The sequence below is a fragment of the Engraulis encrasicolus genome, chromosome 16 (assembly GCF_034702125.1).
Source record: "Engraulis encrasicolus isolate BLACKSEA-1 chromosome 16, IST_EnEncr_1.0, whole genome shotgun sequence".
In the NCBI taxonomy this organism is placed as follows: domain Eukaryota; kingdom Metazoa; phylum Chordata; class Actinopteri; order Clupeiformes; family Engraulidae; genus Engraulis; species Engraulis encrasicolus.
Genome location: NC_085872.1, coordinates 25,304,742 through 25,325,917, shown reverse-complemented (window position 1 = coordinate 25,325,917; position 21,176 = coordinate 25,304,742). Strand labels below are relative to the sequence as shown.

Below are 21,176 nucleotides of genomic sequence, written 5' to 3'. Positions count from 1 at the left end.
CTCTGGCTTTCAACATCCTCCTAGCACATATCTATTTATGTGCCCTGTATCTACATATGATTCAGAGTTACACCTACTCCTCTACTCATAGATAAATACAAAAGATGAGGCTGAGGCTGACAATGACGCACCCATTAACCATTGATGGGTTAGTTGAGATACTGTGATACAGCCAGGCCAACCCTGGTCAAAGGTAGGGCTGGGGGATCTGATACTCCCTGTGGGCATGCGTCGCCTCTGGTGAGGTCTGGCCTACGTAAAGATGGAGGATGGGCGGCTCGCGTTTCACCCTTTCCAAAATGGACCCCAAAGAGCTTTGTGAGTGGGTGTCTATAAATAAATGCAGGCTAGTGGGTTAGCTGATTGCCAGAGACAGCTGAGGAGAGGAGTCACTTCATTCACTCTGACAAACATCAGAACAGGCAGTGCTGTTGGTCTCTCACTCTCTCCCTCTCACACCCTCTCTCCCTACCTCTCCTTCTTTCTCCCTTGCTCTCTCAACCTCTTGCTCTCTCTCTCTCTCTCTCTCTCTCTCTCTGTCTCTCCCTTCCTCCACCTCTCTCTCTCTCTCTCTCTCTCTCTCTCTCTCTCTCTCTTTTTCCCACATTGCCATGTCATTCTCTACGTCAATGTGTGGCGAACAGTAAGCCCCTGAACTCCAGCGGGACACTCTCTCTTTTGGAGAACAAGCAACGTGCGTTCACAGAGTCCCAGAGTCAACAAGCAACCAACCAACCAACCGACCAACCAACAGCCCCACACCAAAACCAGCGACACAACACCAACATGGCGATGGCGCCAGTGGACCCGGTGGAGCAGCCGCGCATGTACCAGCAGACGCTGCTGCAGGACGGGCTGTGCGACCTGCTGGAGAGCGACCGCTTCGTGGACTGCGTGCTGAAGGTCCAGGAGAAGGAGTTCCCGTGCCACCGGCTGGTGCTGGCCGCCAGCAGCCCGTACTTCAAGGCCATGTTCCTCTCCAACCTGGAGGAGAGCAAGAAGAGGGAGATCGTGCTCAAGGACGTGGACCCTCTGGTCATGGGCATGGTGCTGCGCTACCTGTACACCTCCGACATCAACCTGACCGAGCAGAATGTCCAGGACATCTTCATGGTGGCCAACATGTTCCAGATCCCCTCCATCTTCAGCGTGTGCGTGTCCTACCTGCAGGGCAAGCTGGTGCTGAGCAACTGCCTGGCCATCTTCCGGCTGGGCCTGCTGCTGGACTGCCCGCGCCTGGCCTCGGACGCCCGCGACTTCATCTGCGAGCGCTACGAGCTCATCGTGCGCGACCAGGACTTCCACCAGCTGGGCCCTGGCGAGCTGGCGGCCATCATCACGTGCGACTCGCTCAACGTGGAGAAGGAGGAGGCGGTGTTCGAGTCCCTGATGGACTGGGTGAACTACGACAAGCAGGAGCGCATGAAGGACCTGCCGGACCTGCTGCACTGCGTGCGGTTCCGGCTGATGCCGGAGGACTACTTCGCGGCGCAGGTGGAGGGGCACCGGCTCATCAAGCCCAACTCGGAGCTCAAGAAGCATCTGCAGCTGATCAAAGACGCACAGAAAGGGATATTCCCAAAGCCCAAAGTGCCAGGGAGGGACGAGGGAGCGTCTGGAGATGAGGAAGATAACAATGAGGAAGAGGAAGGAGGTCTGCTTCCAGGTATTCTGAACGATAACCTGCGTTACGGCATGTTCCTGACGGACCTCATTCTGATGATCACTGACTCTGGGGCGATCGCGTACGACCCGTTAGGAAATGTGTGCTACATCGCATCCACCAGTACCGAGGTGCCAAAGAATCACTCCAGTCTGGTGACCAAGGAGAACCAGATCTTTGTGGCCGGGGGCGTTTTTATTGATGAGAATAACAAGGAGGAGCCACTGACCTCCTACTTTCTACAGGTAAAGGGGCCCATTGATAAACATCTTGGTAGACGACGGGCTGTTTTTGTCCTGTGTTGCGCTTCAGACCACAGATATGATTTGTCACAATGTGCCAATACTGTACATCACACAGATGAGTGAATTGAATGTAGTAATGTATCATACAATGTATCCCTGACAGGAAATGTATATTAGATTCTGTTGATTTTTCCTAACATGTATAAAATGAAATGTGTTCAGGCAGTCATGTAGACAGAGAGAAAGGCAAATAGAGGCAGGAGGTGTATTTTTTTTTTATTTCATTGATAGATTGTTTTGTGAAAAATCAATGTTATACGCCGATATGTAAATATACTGTAATTAAATGCACTCTGCCAGGCAGGTAAGGGAGCTACAAATGCACTATATAAGCCTACTGTGTTTCATAGCTTTTGTCAACCAGACCATGTCCTGTTTAGTTATGTACTCAACAGCTGGTAGCTAACTCTGGAAAATACTCAACTGAGCATCAGTGGCATGAACGGCTCTGTGAAAGGACAACTCAAGCAATTTAATGTCACACTCTTGTTTTTGTTCTATGACTCAGTTTGACCCGGTGAGCTCCAACTGGTTGGGCATGCCCTCCATCCCCAATGCGCGCTGCCTCTTTGGACTGGCGGAGGTGGAGAACTCGGTCTTTGTGGTGGGAGGAAAGGAGCTGAAGGAAGGGGAACACACTCTGGACTCTGTCATGATCTATGACAGGCAGTACGTATAATAATCTCTTGAATCATTCACTATTTCTCAATGTCAAGTGTTCTAGCCTTGGTAGTGCGTGAAATACCCAGTGATTGGATACTCTTTGGTAAACTTTCACGCACTACTTAGTCTTGATATTTAGCCTGATTATCATCGATGTTCAAATCTATTCGAGACTTAGACCGAGAGTATAACAATTAACATTTCCCAAATTACATGGTTGACCGCCTCCCTTGGTTTACTTCACAACAAAGTGAAAGGAGTTCCCGTATTTTCGGGAACTCATAAAGCACTTGCATTGCTCTTGACCTGACTAGTTGCAACGTTGAAGGTTTTGCATCACTAGGAGGGCGCGGCCTGGCTACTTGACATTGGGAATTGGTGATTGTCTTGGTCGTTCTGACTGAAATTCTCACATGTACACTCTTACCAAGACCATTCCATCACACTTGAGAATAAGTTTGGGCCCTACCATAGCTCTAACGGTAGGGCACTGGGCTGCTACGCTCAGCGACCCGGGTTCGAGTCTAGCCTGGGTGCTTTGCCGAACTTTCCCTATCTCTCTCCTCACTTTTCCTGTCAAGTCTCTCACTATCCTGTCATAAATAAACTAATAAAAGACCAAAAATACATTTAAAAAAGGATGAGTTTGGCATGGTCCCTCACCTGTTTGCAAGTTATTACACCTGTACCTTGTTATTTGTTTGTTGTCCCTTGTCTTCTTACACATTCCGTGTTCCCTGCTGTGTACAGGTCTTTCAAATGGGGAGAGTCGGATCCTCTTCCATACAGCGTCTATGCACATGGAACTGTGTCACACAAAGGACTGGTCTATGTCATCGGCGGAAAGTCTGAAAGCAAGTAAGTTTCCTGGAAGTGGCCTTGAATACAACAGTTGGGGTAAAGTGGGGAATGGATATGGAAACTTTCCTATTCATATTGCAACTAGGATTTAGGAGTGTAATCTTGACAATAACTCTTCCCGGTCAAAAGTTTAAGTCAGCTCCTAATATTCCCAATGCAGTAGTAAATAGTGGCGTGATTTAACAGTCTGCAATAAAGGACTGTGGCTTGGCATCACTTCAATTCTAATTCTTCATCTTGTGCAACAGGAAGTGCCTGAGAAGGGTCTGTGTGTACGACCCGACAAAGTTTGAGTGGAGAGATCTGGCCCCGATGAAGACAGCCCGCTCTCTCTTTGGCTGCTCGGTGCATAACGACAAGATCTACGTGGTGACGGGGGTCACCGATGATGGCTTGACGAGTAGTGTTGAGATCTACGACATAGCCAGCAACAAGTGAGTCCTACCTGTCTGTGCTTCCCTAAAGCAGTGATTCTCAAACTTTTTCAGAGGGAGGACCACTCTGTCCCCCCCAAAATGTTTAGGGACCACCTGTCAACTGAATTGACAGTTGACGGGTACTATTTAACACTGCTAATTTTAATCCGATGATTTACTTTTTAGTTACATTTACAAGCCTGTCTTATTGTGTTGAATATATAACTTCAGACATGTTTGGCTTTGTAATAATGTTACAAATATAGCCTGCTAGAAAAGTAGAAATACCCTTCCTCTTTACCACCTGAGCTCTGTCACGGACCACTAGTGGTCCCCGGACCACACTTTGAGAATCACTGCCCTAAAGACACAATCAGTGGGAGGATACATGGATATCTTGCAACAGATCACACAATATGAAGTCAAGATGACTATAGTCGGCATGTGTACATGTATAGTCTATATGAAGAGCATGACTAACTGTCATACCTTTGTAAATGTTAAAGACACAGAACATACAGCACTGGTCTTCAATTATTTTTCTCCAAGGGCCACGTTATGTAGAGCAACTGATTCTGGGGGCCAAACCAACGCTCCAACCCAATGAGAAACAAGTTAGATGTCTGGACAGAGAACAGATGTTCGCTTCAATGACTGTTATGAGACTGTTAGCCTAACTCTATGTGAATACTTTCGAGAGATAGGACCCACTGAAGTTTTAGTGATCGAAAATCACACACATTTATGTTTTCATTTGTTCTGACCTCATGGCGGGCCAAATGTTTGCCATCCCCGAGGGCCTTTGTTTGAAGACCAAGGATATGTAGTATAGATAGGTTGCAACAGATCATACAATACACTATACCTACATGTAAAGTCAAGATGACTTGTCAGCCCGAAAAGTCAAGATGTTTTTCTACTGCATGACCAACTGTTATTCCAGAGCAGTAGACGCATCTTCTATCTCTGTCATGTTATCCAAAGAGTTTTGCTTTAAGCAGCTGGACTTTTTCTTTGGGCTTTCAAGACACTTGTGTACAGCTTATTTTTTTGGATAAGAGGACTAATCAGTCTGTGTAGTGTATGTGTAATAACAGTTATGTTATCACCAGAGTAGTAAAAGCTTCTCCTGTCCTTCGTCTATATAACTATAGATCTAGCATATAATGAGAAATAAATGACAAACTGTTATCCCAGAGCAGTAAAATAATCTATCCTCCTCCATGTTCCCAGGTGGTCGGCGGGGGAGGAGTTTCCCCAGGAGAGGAGTTCCCTGAGTCTCATCACCCTGACCGGGGCCCTGTACGCCGTGGGAGGCTTCGCCATGATGCCGAGCGAGGAAAGTGAAGACAGCGAGAAGCTCGTCCCCACCGAAATGCACGACATCTGGAAGTGAGTGACATTTGGCTTTTGTTTTGTATTGTTTGCTTTTTTATGGAATGCATGTATGTTCACGCTCACACCCAACTGCACCTATAGACATGGAAGCCTGTGGATATGAAGAGAAACCGGTTTCAAGATAAACATATTGAGTTTGAAAAGGTAGCTGTAGCTTTAGAGATTATGCTGTCATGGCCACCTATTTCTGCCATTCAGTTTCACTTGGGAAGATACTTGCGCCTGTTACATTGTAATACAGAGAAAGAGACATGCTGTCTTCAGTTATGACAACAAACTAATGACCAGTGTTGGGCAGCAATGCATTACAAAAGTAATTTATTACTGTTATACATTACTTTTTACTGTAATGCTGTAATGTAAGGCATCACAGGGCATATTTAGGCCTACAGATCTTTTGGCGAAAGTAACTAAAGTAATGCAAAAGTAGTGTAATGCCTTACATTTTAAGTATAGTAATATTGTAGTGTAAGGGATTATTTTGAAAAGACAGTAACATGTAATCAGTAATGCATTTCAGTTTTTGAGTAATTTGCCCAACACTGCTAATGCCATAGCCCCAGTTAAAGGGTAACGTTTAGGTTAAATGTATAACTAAATATATACTGGATGTTGTCAGGAGAGGTGTTTTGAAACATATATGTGAAATTCACAGTCTATAACAAAGCCAAACTGCAATATTTTTATGAAAATGTATCATTTTACAGCTACTTCTGAAGTATTGGGCTCCTCACTGGCAGAGCCTTTATGACGTAGATAGAGGGAGTCCAACTAAAGTTCTGGCTCAGCTCTCGCTTGTGGATGTAGGCTTACCAACCATTTTGGTTCTAGTAGAGAGGCTGGGAAAAGTGGACAGTTATATTGTATGTGGGCTATTGAAAATGGTCTATTACTGTGTTTGTGCATTGTGTATTAAAAAAGACAGATCAGCGGGTCTATCGGTTTATCTAGAATATGAAACTGTTCTGGGTATCCGCGCTGTCTGTGGCCATGCGTAATTTGCGATTATAAACAGGGGGGCGATATCTAGGCCTATCTCTCCTTTGCTTTCACATGAGAGATGCATTTCATAGGCAAATCTAAAATAGTCTCAAAGTAGACCATTACATAGGCTACTTAGAAATAGCGACTACTTAATTTTTTTCCCCCCAAAAACGGCATTTGCCGTGGAGTATAACGACATGCCTGCCGCCTTAATGGACTTGCGCCCTCTGTCCATGGTGCTGAAACCGCGGCACTACTCCTTTGTGAAGCGCGTTACAGTTTCACGAGGGGGTTGGTTTACAGGCTACAAAAAGACCAAACTATATAATAGGCTATGGTTGAAGGCCCTACCCTTTGCCGACAATGATGAGAAATAACATGGTCACTCACTGTGAGTGGCATGGCGTCAAACGTTTCCTACTCGGTGCAAAACAATACTCATAGCACCCGAGAAAAATGCCATGTTGTAAAAATGGCATATAGCCTATATTCAATTTCAGTTCACTGCTCAGTAGGCCTATTAGGCTACATTAAACTTCAATAAAGCTCATCCACATGCACGTCACAAAACAATAAACCAGGCGGCGGGACTTTCGATTATATTCCCTCCAAAAATGTCCGCATGTCACAAAAAACAGTTATTTGCATTGTCCGTAATTATACCAAACTAAAAAAGTATTCCCGTAGGCTAGAAGAAATCAAGTCTTCAGATGCTATAATCCTCGTTACAAAACTGAAACAAAAATGCCAGCACAAATATTACCTATAGCCTACCTATTTTTGCATTGCGAGCTGTCCACGTGTGTGGTGCTAGGGGCGAAATGTGCACTGGCAGCACTCGTCGTTGAGTTTGGGAGATGTGGATGCATGTCTCCCGCTGCCCGTCAACGTCTAAAGACAATGTCTCGTGATAGTGGTGGGAAATGCAATGTCATCTCATAATCATCTCATATGCGATGTAGGCTCGAAGCGTGCATACGATTTCATCTTGGCCAGTCAGAGATGGCACCAGTTTTTTTAAATGGCTGCACCCTGTGCGCCGGGAAGGCTGTTTTCTTAAAACTAATACAGAAACCTGCTTCATCATTGGCGGGGTATGCAGTGACTTAACTGTTTGCGCAAGAGCCTCCAGTATAAGCACCTGTTCGGCGTGATCGAGCACAGTCGCAACAGTTGCAACCTCGCGCATGCAACTCCATTAAAACGTGGACTTCGGTATGAGGTCTATTCTGAGCAATATGAACCAATCGAGTCGGCTTTGCTATTAAGCAAAATACTTCACTTATGTCTACTTTACTAAGAGGTATTTTGTGTAGGCCTAATATTTGGAGACATCACCTTTCCCTTTCTGCAAAGCGCTTTCGGGAAGCACGTCTCTCTCTCTCTCTCTCTCTCTCTCTCTCTCTCTCTCTCTCTCTCTCTCTCTCTCTCTCTCTCTCTCTCATACACACACGCCAACTCTTCGCAAGACGACGGCTATGTTTAATGTCACATGGCTTGTCTTGTCTACCAGCAGTGGTGTAGTCTACTTTTTTATGGTGGGTATACTGTATATTTGAGCATTTTTTTAAGTGGGTATACTGTATATATTTGTGCTATTCAAAACAATGGAGCAATCCATTTTAAGTGGGTATACTGAAATCCCTGAAATTTAGAAGTGGGTATACTCCGTATACCCGCGTTCTACGTAGACTACACCACTGGCTACCAGGCGAATTTGCAAGCACCTTATGTTTCGATTGTGCCGCTTGGAGAGGAGGCATTTAAATGTTACAATTTAGGCTATTAAAGTAGGCATCGCCTACACACGTTCCGATTTTTTTTTAAACTTTAACACGTTGTGCAAAATTAGTAATTTAAAGCGCACCGGTTACTAAACGAGGCCGGCTACTAAACGGGGCCGGTGTCTATTTTTCCGATTTTTCACAACACCCGGTTACAAAACGAGGCCGGCTACAAATCGAGGAAATAGGCCTACGGTAGCCTAATAACGGTCTGGCACACCCTCATGGCGCTGCTGCAGCGCATTGACATGGAGGAAACCTACAAAAAAATATTATTATTTTAAATAATAAAATGGTTCAGACGGTATCTGGTGGATACTGCCACTGTTTAAGGCCATTTAACTTGTTGAAATTTAGCCTATAGGTCTGGAAAGGTGTTACAATATTATAATCTGGCCTATTCTCTGCGGTGCTTAGTATGTCTGTAGAACGCGGCGACTCCCTCTATCTACGTCGGATTCTAAATGTTTGTTTAAAAGAAGCCGCCGTTATTTTTGACAAAGTTTTCTGAAAATGTTGTTTATGCAATAATTCGGTATTTTGACATATATCACATCTACATTTATGTATTGAGGTTCTTAAAATGAGATTTAGTGGTGTTTAACCTGCAAGTTACACTTTAATGATATTGCATAAACTTTAAAATTGTAAAATTTTGAAAAACTAATATATTTTAAAATATTGTGTGAATATGCCTACCTTCCACTCCCTGTCAGGTTTGATGAGGAGGAGAGGTGTTGGAACGGCATCCTGAGAGAGATCCAGTATGCAGAGGGTGCCACCATCCTCGCCGTGCGGCTCAATGTCCTCCGGCTCAAGAAGCTCTGATCAGCCATGCTCGCCCGACTGCCACCTAGGGGTGCCCGCCTGTGACTGAACACAAGGAACAGCAAGAGCAGCAGATATGGAGCTCGGGAAAGAGCCCACAGTCGCACAGGGGGGGCTGTGACGGTTATCGGACTAGAAATATTTGCCTCCGCCTCAATGGTGCAAGTGCCTTCCTTAATATGCTCATTCCACTTTTTTAATACTCATACCACCAGGAGAACAAACTGTGACATTTGGTTACAAAAGACTGTTTGAATGATTCGTAAAACATGAGGTATGGAATGTGAAGCTGCAAGAAAGAAACACGGTCTTTGGCCTGGACCAGGTTCCCTGTTTATGCTGTTCCCAGTGTCCTCCACCAGAGGGAGTTAGTTGGGCAAATTGAGAAGAGAGACCATGATGTTTTTCAACATGATCTCCCAGAAGTCTGTGAAATGAACATGCACCATTGTGACACAAAATTCAAAACGCATTCTCTATATTTTCACAGCTCCCTTGTGTTCCATGTTCCCAGTTTTTGGTTTCAACTTGTGTTCTCTCAGGATTTTTTCTAATTTCATATATTTGTTTTTTCCTCTTTTCTTACTGAGAGGTATATGGATTGTTTTGGTCTGGGCTAAGCTTGTACTGCACGCATTCTTTCGTTTAGTACAGCAATTTGGTAGGCCAAGTGGAAAAGTTGAATTACTTAAACTCCTGTAGCAAATTAGAAACAGAATTTTGTATTAACAGACTGGAAAAGGTAGGCTATTTAACCACTGGTTTGTCAGTTTTCTAATACCAGACTTCACATAGTGCTGTGGGAACATAGAGAAAGCACTTTTGTGAGTAACATCAGAGAATTTTAGCAAAATCTGTGAAACTGCCACTGATTTTGTGTCCCAAATGATCCCTGTTCATTTCACAGAATTCTGTCAGATCAGGCTGTATTTTTTAAGTCCTTGTTATCAGTAAAGATTATTTTTTGAACAGGTCATGTCATCTCAAGAGTTTATTTGTAAGCAACAATAACAAATGCAGTTGTATGTTTACCTCTAATCTCTTTGAAGTCCATGTTGAATGCTGGCAAAATTGAAATGTAATTTTTGAGGAATGAGGATGCTGCATGTGCCTTCTCGAAGCAGAAAAAGGAAGGATGGATTGTTTTGTTATTGCTTATCAAGTGCTTGTTTAAGATTTTATGATTGCTCATGTCTGTCACCAAAGATTTTAGTATTACAAAGAAAACATTAAAAAACTGTATGAAAGAAACTTGAAAGAAGATCTAATGGCTATTGGATTTTCTGCCAGCACAAACAAGTTGCTACATACAGTACTGTATAACACACAACCCAGCAATTCAGGTTAAGTTGCAAAGCTTCATCAATTGTACACACATGCGTAGACATAAACCAATTTAAACAAGAGACACATGACATACATAGAAGAAACATATTTATTTTGCAACTCTGAAATAGTGGGGCCAACATTTTAAAAGGACATTGTATATTCTGCAATCCAGCACCTTCTATTCTTCCCGCCTTGCACATGTAGTACACAAGTGAACACAGTAAATGACAGAACATATAGGCAGATAATATTAGCACCTCTAGAGGGCGTGGTATTCCACAACTTTTAAGCATCTGTTAATATAAAAAAATGCATTTCTTAAACGTAATTGTCAACAAACAAACAAGATGGCATTATGGATGCAAAAAGGGAAAGAATAATGAAGAAAAAAAGGCCCACGTCATAGACATTATCAGGTAATGATAACAATGTATCAGCATGGGAGTTTTCCATGGGTAATGACAGGTACACATTTGAGGGGCATTTTGCTCAAGGTTTCCTTTTGGTCACTAACTTTGAGTCAACTTCCCAATCCAGCAGCAGCAGTCGACTTGCCATACATATTTAAAGCAAAACTAAGTAAGTAGTGTTTGGCTACTACTAAGTACTGCCGCCCTACAGGTAAAAAAGCTGAAATGTCACTCACAGAGAACAACGAAGGTCCAATCCTCCTTAGTCCAATCCTCCTTGATTAGTGCACTTAAGAGTCCTTTGAGGGCAAGAAAGTGAGTTCACAGGTGCATTTTACTGTGTAATAAGTTATGTTTGACACACTTCTCAACAAAGTAATAAAAATGGCTTTAGATTGCTTTAAAGTTTTAGGAAGGCAGCAGACATTTTGAAAACGAATTTCCAACGTGTATGATTTTCCTCCTGGATTGCCAAATCAACCTTAAACATTAAAATTGTATCCAAATAGAACAGAATAGCACAACTTACCATACATGTCATGCCCATCATAGAACAAAGACTGAGGACTTGTTGAAGCATAAATGTAGGCTTTATGCAATTGTTTTTTATATATATATTTGTAAAGCACAACCACATTGTGTATTAATTGTGTTTGTCTAAAACATATTTCTAAATTGTCTTTGGGGGTCTATGCTGTATAGCAACAGAGAGTAGATTTGTATTCAGAGCTCCTCTTATAGATAAGCACTACATGTACAAGCCATTATTATGAGGACACATCAATACACATGACAACAACAACAACAACGTGGCACCTCACTAAAGTGCTTATAGGCTGGCAAAAACTAAATATGAACATTTCTGGAAACATAACCCAAGCACAGACATTCATAAATGAAATATGTAAAGTGAGGGGAAAAAAACAATTTTCACCGCAATGTCCTCAAGCTATATTATGCCCTGTGAGCTACGACTCCACCACAGCATGGATACGTCAGAGCAGATAACCGTGATGACACTGCATAACAATATGGAAGTATGATTTCTGGAGTGTGTTACATCAGTGATAGTCCTTCAAAAACATAATTTAATTATGTTAAATTACAAAAAACACCTCCCTGTCAGCCAATTCCGGATTACCATAACTACATGGCATTGGGTACTTACTACTTACATTGACATTCTTTTCAATAAAGGTCATTAGGCATCGATATCTTCTTGACTTATTCATTAAATGCAATTGGGCTTTGCCCAATGACAACATCATTTAAAAAAACTGAATAGCCTTAACGTAACACAGAATAAGTCTGTTAATACACAAAAGCAACATAAGGTGCATTAAAACTTTCACAGCGCATGGAGCGGATGTTATAATTGAGTCAGCCATTGCTATGCACCACAATTTCAATCAACTTTGTGAAACAAGTGCCTTTTCATGAAAAGCCTAATTTAGCCTCACTTCTCTGATGTGAATTTAGAGCCCTTTTTCTGCTCTGCAGAATGGCTATGACCAAAGCCGTAGCCAGAAATTATTTATATATATTTTTTAAAGTGTCACTCTGGAATTTAAAAACTCATCACATTCATCATTCATAAAATATGCATGGGCGATAAAAACCTACATGACAATAATGCTGTTTTGAATGCTTGATTTGCAAAAGTATTTGGTTGCCTTGATATAATATAGTTAAGGGCTGTATTGGCCAATATTATCAATTATTACTGACCTTAGACCAGTACCATACAGCTTACAGAGTTAGACCAGCTACACTGTGTTTGGTATAGCTTTCTTTAGACAGCCAGCCTTACATGTCATTCAATCACAAGTGACTACTCTTAACTACAATAATCTCAAAGACATTTTCAGAGTACTGATTTCAGACATGATTCCACCTTTTCCACATGAAATTGGTCACCACATATGAAAGATTTAACTTTTTACCAAAGACATACAATTTCTTGAAGACTTTAAACAATAACCACAAAATATATTCATGATGTACTCTCTGTTCTATGTACTGTCTGCCCAGAGCTCCTTAAAACAGAGCTAGCGCCCCACAGTGTACCTGTGTACATCAAAGATTGAATGTGGAATGCAAAACCTCTTTTAATCTCGGTTAAAGTGCCATCCAGACATCCATAAATACCAACCAATTGAAGTACTTCAAAGTTACTACACTACTTCTATACTATCTGCCAACTGAAGTACCTCTGTTTGGTTTACGATGTCAGTAACAAGGATGTAAGCAGAAAAATCCCCAATCAGTCACACAAAATCAACCTTTTCAGGTTATTCTACTTGCTTCTTATGGGCACTATAGTAACGTGAGATGCCTAAGGACAAAGCAGCCTGACTGATTGTTTGAACAAGGAGGGGGAGTTTAGTAACTTTAAGCCTCATTTTGAATAATGATGAAAATGTAAATCACATGAAAAACACTAGTACAACACTTGATGTTACTCGAAATCAGAAGAACAGGACAGACAGAAACTGATATAAAAAAACATAAAATGTGTCATGACATTGAAAAAGTGCTTAAAATCTAGGGTTCGCTACATATATTTCTATAACACCAATACAATACACAGAGGGTATATTAACTCGCATACTCGCTTGTGGATACTGCAGACTGACAAAGTATATTTGGGTTTCAAGGTATAAAATATAGAGTTATCACTTTCAACTGTTCTCAATATAAGACGCTATGCTTCCTGATACAGAGTTCGACTAAGCGTACCTTTGCAGAGTTTTTCGCGCTGTGAAACACTGAGGAGAAGGATCAGTGGTTCCCAGCCTGGTGTCGAGCGGGGGTGGCCGAGGAGGAGGAGGAGGAAGAGAACATGGGGGAGAGGGCGGGCAGCGCTGGGGTGCCCTCCATCAGGGGGAACCCTCCGTCAGCCGGCAGCATTGGATGCGGAAACACCGCCGTGCCGTGATTGGAGGACCCAAAGCCATCGTCAGTCAAGGAAGTCATTTCTGTGGCCATGGCACAGGAGGACGGTGGCGGGGCACACTCGGCCTCCGCAGAGGAGGAGGAGGAGGCGGGGTTGCTGAGCCGGAAGCACTTCTCCTTGTGGGCTTTGAGCATGTTGGAGAAGCGGAAGCGCTGGCCGCACACGTCACAGGGGTAGGGCTTCTCGCCCGTGTGGGTGCGGCGGTGGCGCTTCATGTTGGGCCGACTGGTGAAGCTCTTACCACACATCTCACAGATATATGGCTTCTCTCCTGTGGAGCATACAAACATGCTATTATCAAACAGACACACATACACGCACACACACACACACACACACACACACACACACACACACACACACACACACACACACACACACACACACACACACACACACACACACACACACACACCTCACAGATATACTGTATGACGTCTCTCCTGTGGAGCATACAACCATGTTATTACCAAACAGACACAGACATGCACGCGCACAAAATTAAGACCACGACAGGGTGATTTACAATAGTTAATACATAGTAGTGTATTTTCGTGTAATAACAATGTAAGTCATAACACATTCTTAAAAGGTGTGTGTGTGTGTGTATGTGTGTGTGTGTGTGTGCGACTGTGCGCGTGTCCGCGTGTCCTCACCTGTGTGTGTCTTCATGTGTTCATCAAAGTACTGCTTCATGTTGAAGTCCTTGTGTCTGTGTGTGTGTGTGTGTGTGTGTGTGTGTGTGTGTGTGTGTGTGTGTGTGTGTGTGTGTGTGTGTGTGTGTGTGTGTGTGTGTGCGTGTCCGCGTGTCCTCACCTGTGTGTGTCTTCATGTGTTCATCAAAGTACTGCTTCATGTTGAAGTCCTTGTGTCTGTGTGTGTGTGTGTGTGTGTGTGTGTGTGTGTGTGTGTGTGTGTGTGTGTGTGTGTGTGTGTGTGTGTGTGTGTGTGTGTGTGTGTGTCCTCACCTGTGTGTGTCTTCATGTGTTCATCAAAGTACTGCTTCATGTTGAAGTCCTTGTGTGTGTGTGTGTGTGTGTGTGTGTGTGTGTGTGTGTGTGTGTGTGTGTGTGTGTGTGTGTGTGTGTGTGTGTGTGTGTGTGTGTGTGTGTGTGTGTGTGTGTCCTCACCTGTGTGTGTCTTCATGTGTTCATCAAAGTACTGCTTCATGTTGAAGTCCTTGCCGCACCACTGGCACATGAACTGCTTGTGGCCCAGGTGGATGCTCATGTGGGACCGCAGCTGGTACTTGTACTGGAAGCGCTCGCTACAGTTCTGCAACGACACACAGACACTCTCATCACGTGCCACTCTAGAAATGTACTCAGATTGTGCAGACCTCCGCCAAGGAGGCTGTTTGATAGAACATTTGACTATGTTACACCTAATTTTTTTCCAAGTCTTTCTGCCTGAGACAGAAACCGGAAAGTCAAACTTCGGCCTATCCTGCAATTGTGAAGAATCTTTTAAAAGGTTCTGGAACCGTGTAAAATTTCTGCCAAAATGTAATTTTTCCTTTTTCCTTTTGTCTTTTCCACAACTCCATAATTTTTTTTTATTTATCCTGCTGACAGACAAACAAACAGACAAACCAAAAACATAACCTCCTTGGTGAAGGTAAAAAACAAAAATGAAATGTCTATCGCTTCGTCAATGACTGGTGTGTTATTACCTCACATTTGAACGGCTTCTCGCCCGAGTGCTGGAGGGAGTGGACTTTGAGAGACATGCTGCGTTTGAAGGACTTTCCACACGTCTCACAGGTAAAGGGCATATCTTTTGTGTGTGCTAGCAATACAAAAGCACAAATATGAACAGTGAACTGGAGTGACTGGTTCGAATTGAGAATGGATCAACAAACAATAAAGACTTGCTTATGTTTGTGTGCATTAGGCTGAGTTTTCTGACAGACACCAGATGTGGATTAGTTATTGCAAACACTATTAGCTAATCTAGGGCACGTCCGCCTTGGATGATGATATGGTATTCAAAACCTGCAACATTACAATTCAAAGACAAACTCCCAAACCATTAGGCCACCACTTGGTGTAGTTCGTTAGCTAGTTATTCAGTACAGTTTGTTAAAGTTAGCGCGGTTGGTGCTAAAAACATTTACGTCAGCACCAAAGTACTCACCAACCATGTGCTTGCGGACATGGGCCATGGTGTAGAACTTCTTCTCGCAGATCTCGCAGGAGAACCTCTTCTCAGCATAGCCATGGACCACCTTGTTATGCTCCTGCAGGGACCAGAGCTTCTTGAAGGCCTTCCCACAAGTAACACACTATAAAAAAACAACATATGAACACACAATTTAAATTTCATGAAATGTGTACTACGTAACAAAGGAGCCCTGTCTAATGGTCAAAGAATCAATAGGCAATTGAACTGAGGCATGAAGTCAGTGAGCTAGAGAGTGCTGTGTCAGACTGACTGAAATATTAACTCTGGTGTATTGACATGCTAAGACACGGCATTATAATTTTGCTGTTACAAGAATGGCAATGACGAAGTCGTGGCGTGCAGTAGTGCATTATTAAAGGTCCTGTGTTGTGTCATAGTACTGTAGTACTATGGTAGTTAACGTTTCAATGACTGTCACAGTGTTCCAATGGTGGAACGGTGTAAGTAAGTAAGTAAGTACCGGTAAGTAAGTGATAATTAATTGGTCAATTGGTACTATACTGGATGATGGCAGTATTGAAGGAACCTCACCATGATATATAGTTTAACTAATAATTTTGACAAATCTACGTGTATGCAGAAACTATGGATGGCTAACAGCAAATTCTCCAGAGCCTAAAGTCTCTATTTTGTGTCTCTCTGTACTGCTCTCAGCACATACTTCTCCTTAATATTGGTGCTGTGTGCTGCAAAGCGTGTGTAGGTGTGTGTGCTGTATATCTGAGAGAGAGCTATATATAGTGTGTGTACTGTACTTGTATATACAGTAGGAGAGCTATTGACCTGTATGCTCTTCTCACAGTTGGTCTGCTGATGGAGCTGCAGCTCGCTCTCCAGCAGGAAGTGCTTGCCGCAGGCCTCACACGCCTGCATGCAGCTGTGGGCGGCGCTCACGTGCTTGTCCAGGTACCAGTGGTTGTTAAAGCTGCGCGGGCACTTGCCACAGGGGAAGGCCTGCCTCTCCTCCAGCCGCATCACCTGACCCTGCTGCTGCCCGTCCTGGGCCTCTGCCCGCCTTGCTCCTCCCCTGCTGCCCTGTCTGCCCTGGTGGTGGCCCCCCAGGCGGCTCCGAAGCGGAGACGTTCCCACAAACATGGTTTGCCGCGGGGCTCTGCACGGCAAGAAGTCTGCTATGGCTTGGTTGCTGCTACTGTTGTGGCGGCCTTCCTCTTCCTCGCTTGACGCACCATGGTCGTCTTCGTCGTCCTCCGTGTGATCCTCTTTCCCCTCCTCCTCTTCCTCCCTCATGCTCATGTCCTCGTCGTCCTCCTCCTCTTCGTCTTCTTTCTCGTCTCCCTCGTTGCCGCACCCACCCTGGTCTTGTCCCTGGTGCCTGTGCATGGAGGACAGTGACGCGGGCGAGGGGTCTTCCTCAAGGCCCTTGGACACGTTCAGGGTCTGATTGTTCAGGTTCAGCTCCACGATGATCTGCTTGGAGTCTGCGGGGACTTTCACGGTACCCTGCAGAGCCGTCTCCTCCCCTTCCTTCTTAATGTACGGCACGGTCCTGACGCTGATGTTGGAGGTGGAGTGCTCGCTTTTCACGGGGGCGTCCTCCACGTGCAGGCTGTACTGGGGCCCCGTGCTCTCTCGTCCGTAGATCTTGGCGCTGGCCGGTTCGGCTTCCTGCTTGACGTCTGCGGCGGCGCGGAAGGGGGACATGGCCGCCACAGTTCCGCCCCGACCACTAGGGGTGCCATTCCCCCCAGCATTGGCTTTCCCGCTACCGACACTGCCGTTGGTTGTCCACTTCTGCACCTTCTCCTTCGCCTCCTCTGCCTCCTGCCCGTATCCATCACCACCACCTCCTTCTCCTCCTCCGGCACCTCCTGCGGGCACCAGCGACCCCCGGACGAGCAGCTCCCGGCACGAGGCGGCGATGTCGGCCATCTGCAGCACGGTGGCGGCGCGCAGCACGTCCTGCAGGTTGGCGCTGGTGAGCAGCAGGCGCGAGGTGTAGATGAAGTCCAGGATCTGGCGCAGCCCCTGCGGCCGCAGCGCCTCCAGGGCCAGCTCCACGCGCTGCAGCTCCTTGCTGTGGCCGAACAGCGAGTGGAAGAAGGGGCTGTAGGCCGCCAGCACGCCCTTGTGCGCCTGGAAGGTGGCCTGGTGGCGGGGCAGCACGATGTCCACGTCGCACAGGTCCGGCTGGAAGAGGCGCTGGTCGTTCAGCCGCTCCATGAGGAAGGCGAAGTGGTGCGCCGCGTCCTCCAGGAGGGAGAACTCCGCCGTCGGGTGCTCAGCCGTCTTCTCCACTATGAGCTGTGGGACATATGGGACATGAGGACATGACAGCTGTGAGAAGAGTCAGAGACCTGAGAATTGTTACTTTTACTACATCATGCAGGAAGGAGAACTCTGCCATCTCCTCCACTATGAACTGTGGGAGAGATATGACATGACAAAGACATGAAGAACGCCACTTGTTCATATTATTATTATTATTTTTATTTTTTGGGGAGGGGGGGGGTCAAATTTATTTTAGACAGGTCAGTGAGGAGTAGGACTGGAAATGAGTGGCAGAGAGAGACGGGAGAGGATCGGGAAATGATCCGAGTCGGGAATCAAATCCGGGTCGCCCGCGTAGCAGTCTAGGCTGGGCCACTTGTTCATATTATGATGTTGGCGAGTATACCAAGACAAATTTTTATTGACCGTTGATGTATTGATAGATGTATTTATGAAATCCTGACATGACATGACAATTGTGAGAGTCAGGAACTGAGACTTGAGGAACTGGCAGTGTTTCCAATGAGCCACTCATGTGAAAACCAGCACAAGTATCACTATTACTATTGGTGTTATCTTCTTCAGCCTGCAGCTGTATATTTATCATTCAGCCTAAGTAATTACAACAATGGTGGTGTGAAAAATAGTATCAAACTTAAGATTGTGGCACATTTACTGTGGGTTTTATTGCCAATTTTATGAGGCCGACTGCTATTCACAGATGATGCAGAGAAGACGTAAAAACAATGCAAGGTCACATCACATGTAGCAACAACGATTGGGGTTTTTGTTTTCTGTTTTTTTATGCTGTTTTGAGTTACAACCACTGTGCAGTAGCAGATGTCAATACAGTCACTCATAGCGCTGACCTAAATCTTCGGTGGTATTTTCAGATGCAAGGGGTTATGTGGAGATTGCTCCACCAGTCAGCTGCAAAAACATTCAGTGTCCCTGAATGAACCCAAGGTCTCTCAGCCCTGACTGGCGTACATAAGCAACCCTCCCTCCCCACTGATCATATAATCACCTGTGGCTCCAAAAACAAAACAACTTTGGCTCAATTTCCTTTTCCTCAAGGTGTGCTCAAACAATCAGAAAAGGAGGCGCCGGGTGATCTTATGTCTTGACTTTATAATTACTGTACGTAGCCCGATAAATTCCATTGCGTCTGTCCATCTCTCTTGTCGCTCTCTTTTACGCACACGGTCTCTGATTGCCACTGATCAGTTCTTCCCTCAGCTGTCATCAGCGGAATGAAGAGAGGATGAGGATGATGTTAGAATGGGATGAATGACTCCTACGACCCATTTGGATGATGATGTATATGAATTACTCAGATGGAATATAATCTATTGACCGAAATGTTAGTGGCGTGTCCAATTTTTTCTGGACCTTTTTTCTGCATCCTTCTTTACGTCCTACATACACAGGGCAGACAAGCCCAGACTGTCATGACAAGGACAACTACGGCACTGATGCAATAGTTCAAGAATATAGTATTAATCAAATGGGACTGTACTAAAATCATTCCATACTTCAACAAAAGAACCCCGCAATTCACATTGTCACATTTCAAGTTGCCAAATGTGCAATAGTAACAACATACATATGTGCGAATGCGACTTTCCACAGCAAATGTAACTCCGTCTTTACGAGATTATGCACATTTTATGAAATCTAATAATATCACTGCCTGTTTCCCTATGTAGAATATCTTCGAATGAGCCACCACTGTTGTTACATGCACATCTCTATTACCAACCTCATTATCAAGTTATACAGGCCTACGACATTCCAAACATTTGTGAGGCATGAAATATCACCAACATGCCGAGAGCCAAAGAATGCCCTACCATTGTGATCAACTGTTTGGAGTGGCACAGGAGTTTCGTTTCGCCTCCTTTTCAGCGCGAATCCCCCTCTCCATGAACACATCTGTCCGTTACATCGCTACAGCACGTCAACCCCCAGACATATGTCCTCTTTCGCCATGTTTGTACTCAGAGAAGAAAAAACGTCAAAATTTGCCGTCTGCCTTGCACTGAAGTAACTGATGATTGGAGCACCAAAATCATATGGGGCGTTTTGTCTGGAACGTTAAAGCGACAGGGACTCCATAATCGAGGGATTTCCGGGCATATTTAGACATTTTCGCGTTCCTCGGCAAAGCTTATCCTCAATTAAGTATGCGCAGAAGCAGTTTAATAGTCTGCACAAGAGCACAACGGATATCACACGGTCGCCACTACAACCCCGGAGGTAAACAGTGGGCTGCTGCAGACCGAGGCGCGCAAGGTCATGGAGTCCACGTTGGAGTGACTCGGTTCAACACAGCGGTGAACGCAATGAACTGGAGTCGGCTGTAGCCTACGTACCATGAGAACTGACATGTATCTGTCACAGGAGGGCGCTATTGTTCTAGATTTGTACATGACTGAAATTAATTACTTTTTGGAGTGATGAGCCTTGTTTTCCCACTCATTAACCGACCACATTAGTGTTCACAGAAAAAGAAAACAGAAACAAATGAACAAAATATTCGTTTGTCGTTTAGTAACACGATGATATTATGTTCTACTTAAGCTTAGAGAAAGTCAAATTTACCATTCCTGGGGACACAAGTAGATTTTTCACGCACTGGAGTCCTTTCATTGAACACTTCACAGACTTGCGATTACGCTTCATAAGCTTTTCAAAAAAGCTCCTTTCCTTTTCCATGGCAACCACCAACCACCTTTTGTTTTACCTTTGCTTTTTGTTTTTCTTCTGGACTTTGACAGGTGTTCTGGGAGGATAATCAGTATGGATAGTCCTACTGTTGCTGCAATATATATATATATATATATATATATATATATATATATATATATATATATATATATATATATATATATATATATATATATATATATATATGTCAATTCAGGTAGGCTAATGATGTGATGTAGACTTGTAGGTTAGGCTATTAGGCCTAGCCTACTTTGTGTAACAGACTCCCAGTAGGCTAATGTTGATCTATTCTCTGTGAATACAGGTGAATTCAATTTCTATCTACAAAATGGGTAGGCCTACAGCAGTTTTTTTTGGGAGGCAAAAAAGCTAGGGGCGATTTGTAATGAACATGTGTGCAACAAAACACCACATCGCTCTCTGTATTTCCTATATG

The 21,176-nt window shown here is 44.3% G+C and overlaps 2 protein-coding genes across 2 annotated transcripts; one reads left to right on the top strand and one right to left on the bottom strand.

The window, feature by feature from the left end:
• Positions 1 to 549: 549 nt before the first annotated feature.
• Positions 550 to 10,149, top strand: klhl40a (kelch-like family member 40a). The gene is made up of 6 exons (XM_063219094.1): positions 550 to 1,908; positions 2,477 to 2,637; positions 3,382 to 3,489; positions 3,741 to 3,926; positions 5,142 to 5,300; positions 8,791 to 10,149. Exons 1-6 carry the CDS (start codon positions 787 to 789, stop codon positions 8,900 to 8,902), a joined length of 1,848 nt encoding a protein of 615 aa, XP_063075164.1. The 5' UTR covers positions 550 to 786; the 3' UTR covers positions 8,903 to 10,149.
• A 2,263-nt stretch (positions 10,150 to 12,412) lies between these two features.
• Positions 12,413 to 20,705, bottom strand: zbtb47a (zinc finger and BTB domain containing 47a). The gene is made up of 6 exons (XM_063219092.1): positions 20,615 to 20,705; positions 16,565 to 18,043; positions 15,734 to 15,881; positions 15,270 to 15,385; positions 14,728 to 14,872; positions 12,413 to 13,868 (listed from the first exon to the last, which is right to left on the bottom strand). The coding sequence occupies exons 1-6, from the start codon at positions 20,693 to 20,695 to the stop codon at positions 13,423 to 13,425; spliced, it is 2,415 nt and encodes an 804-aa protein (XP_063075162.1). The 5' UTR covers positions 20,696 to 20,705; the 3' UTR covers positions 12,413 to 13,422.
• Between the last annotated feature and the right edge of the window lie 471 nt (positions 20,706 to 21,176).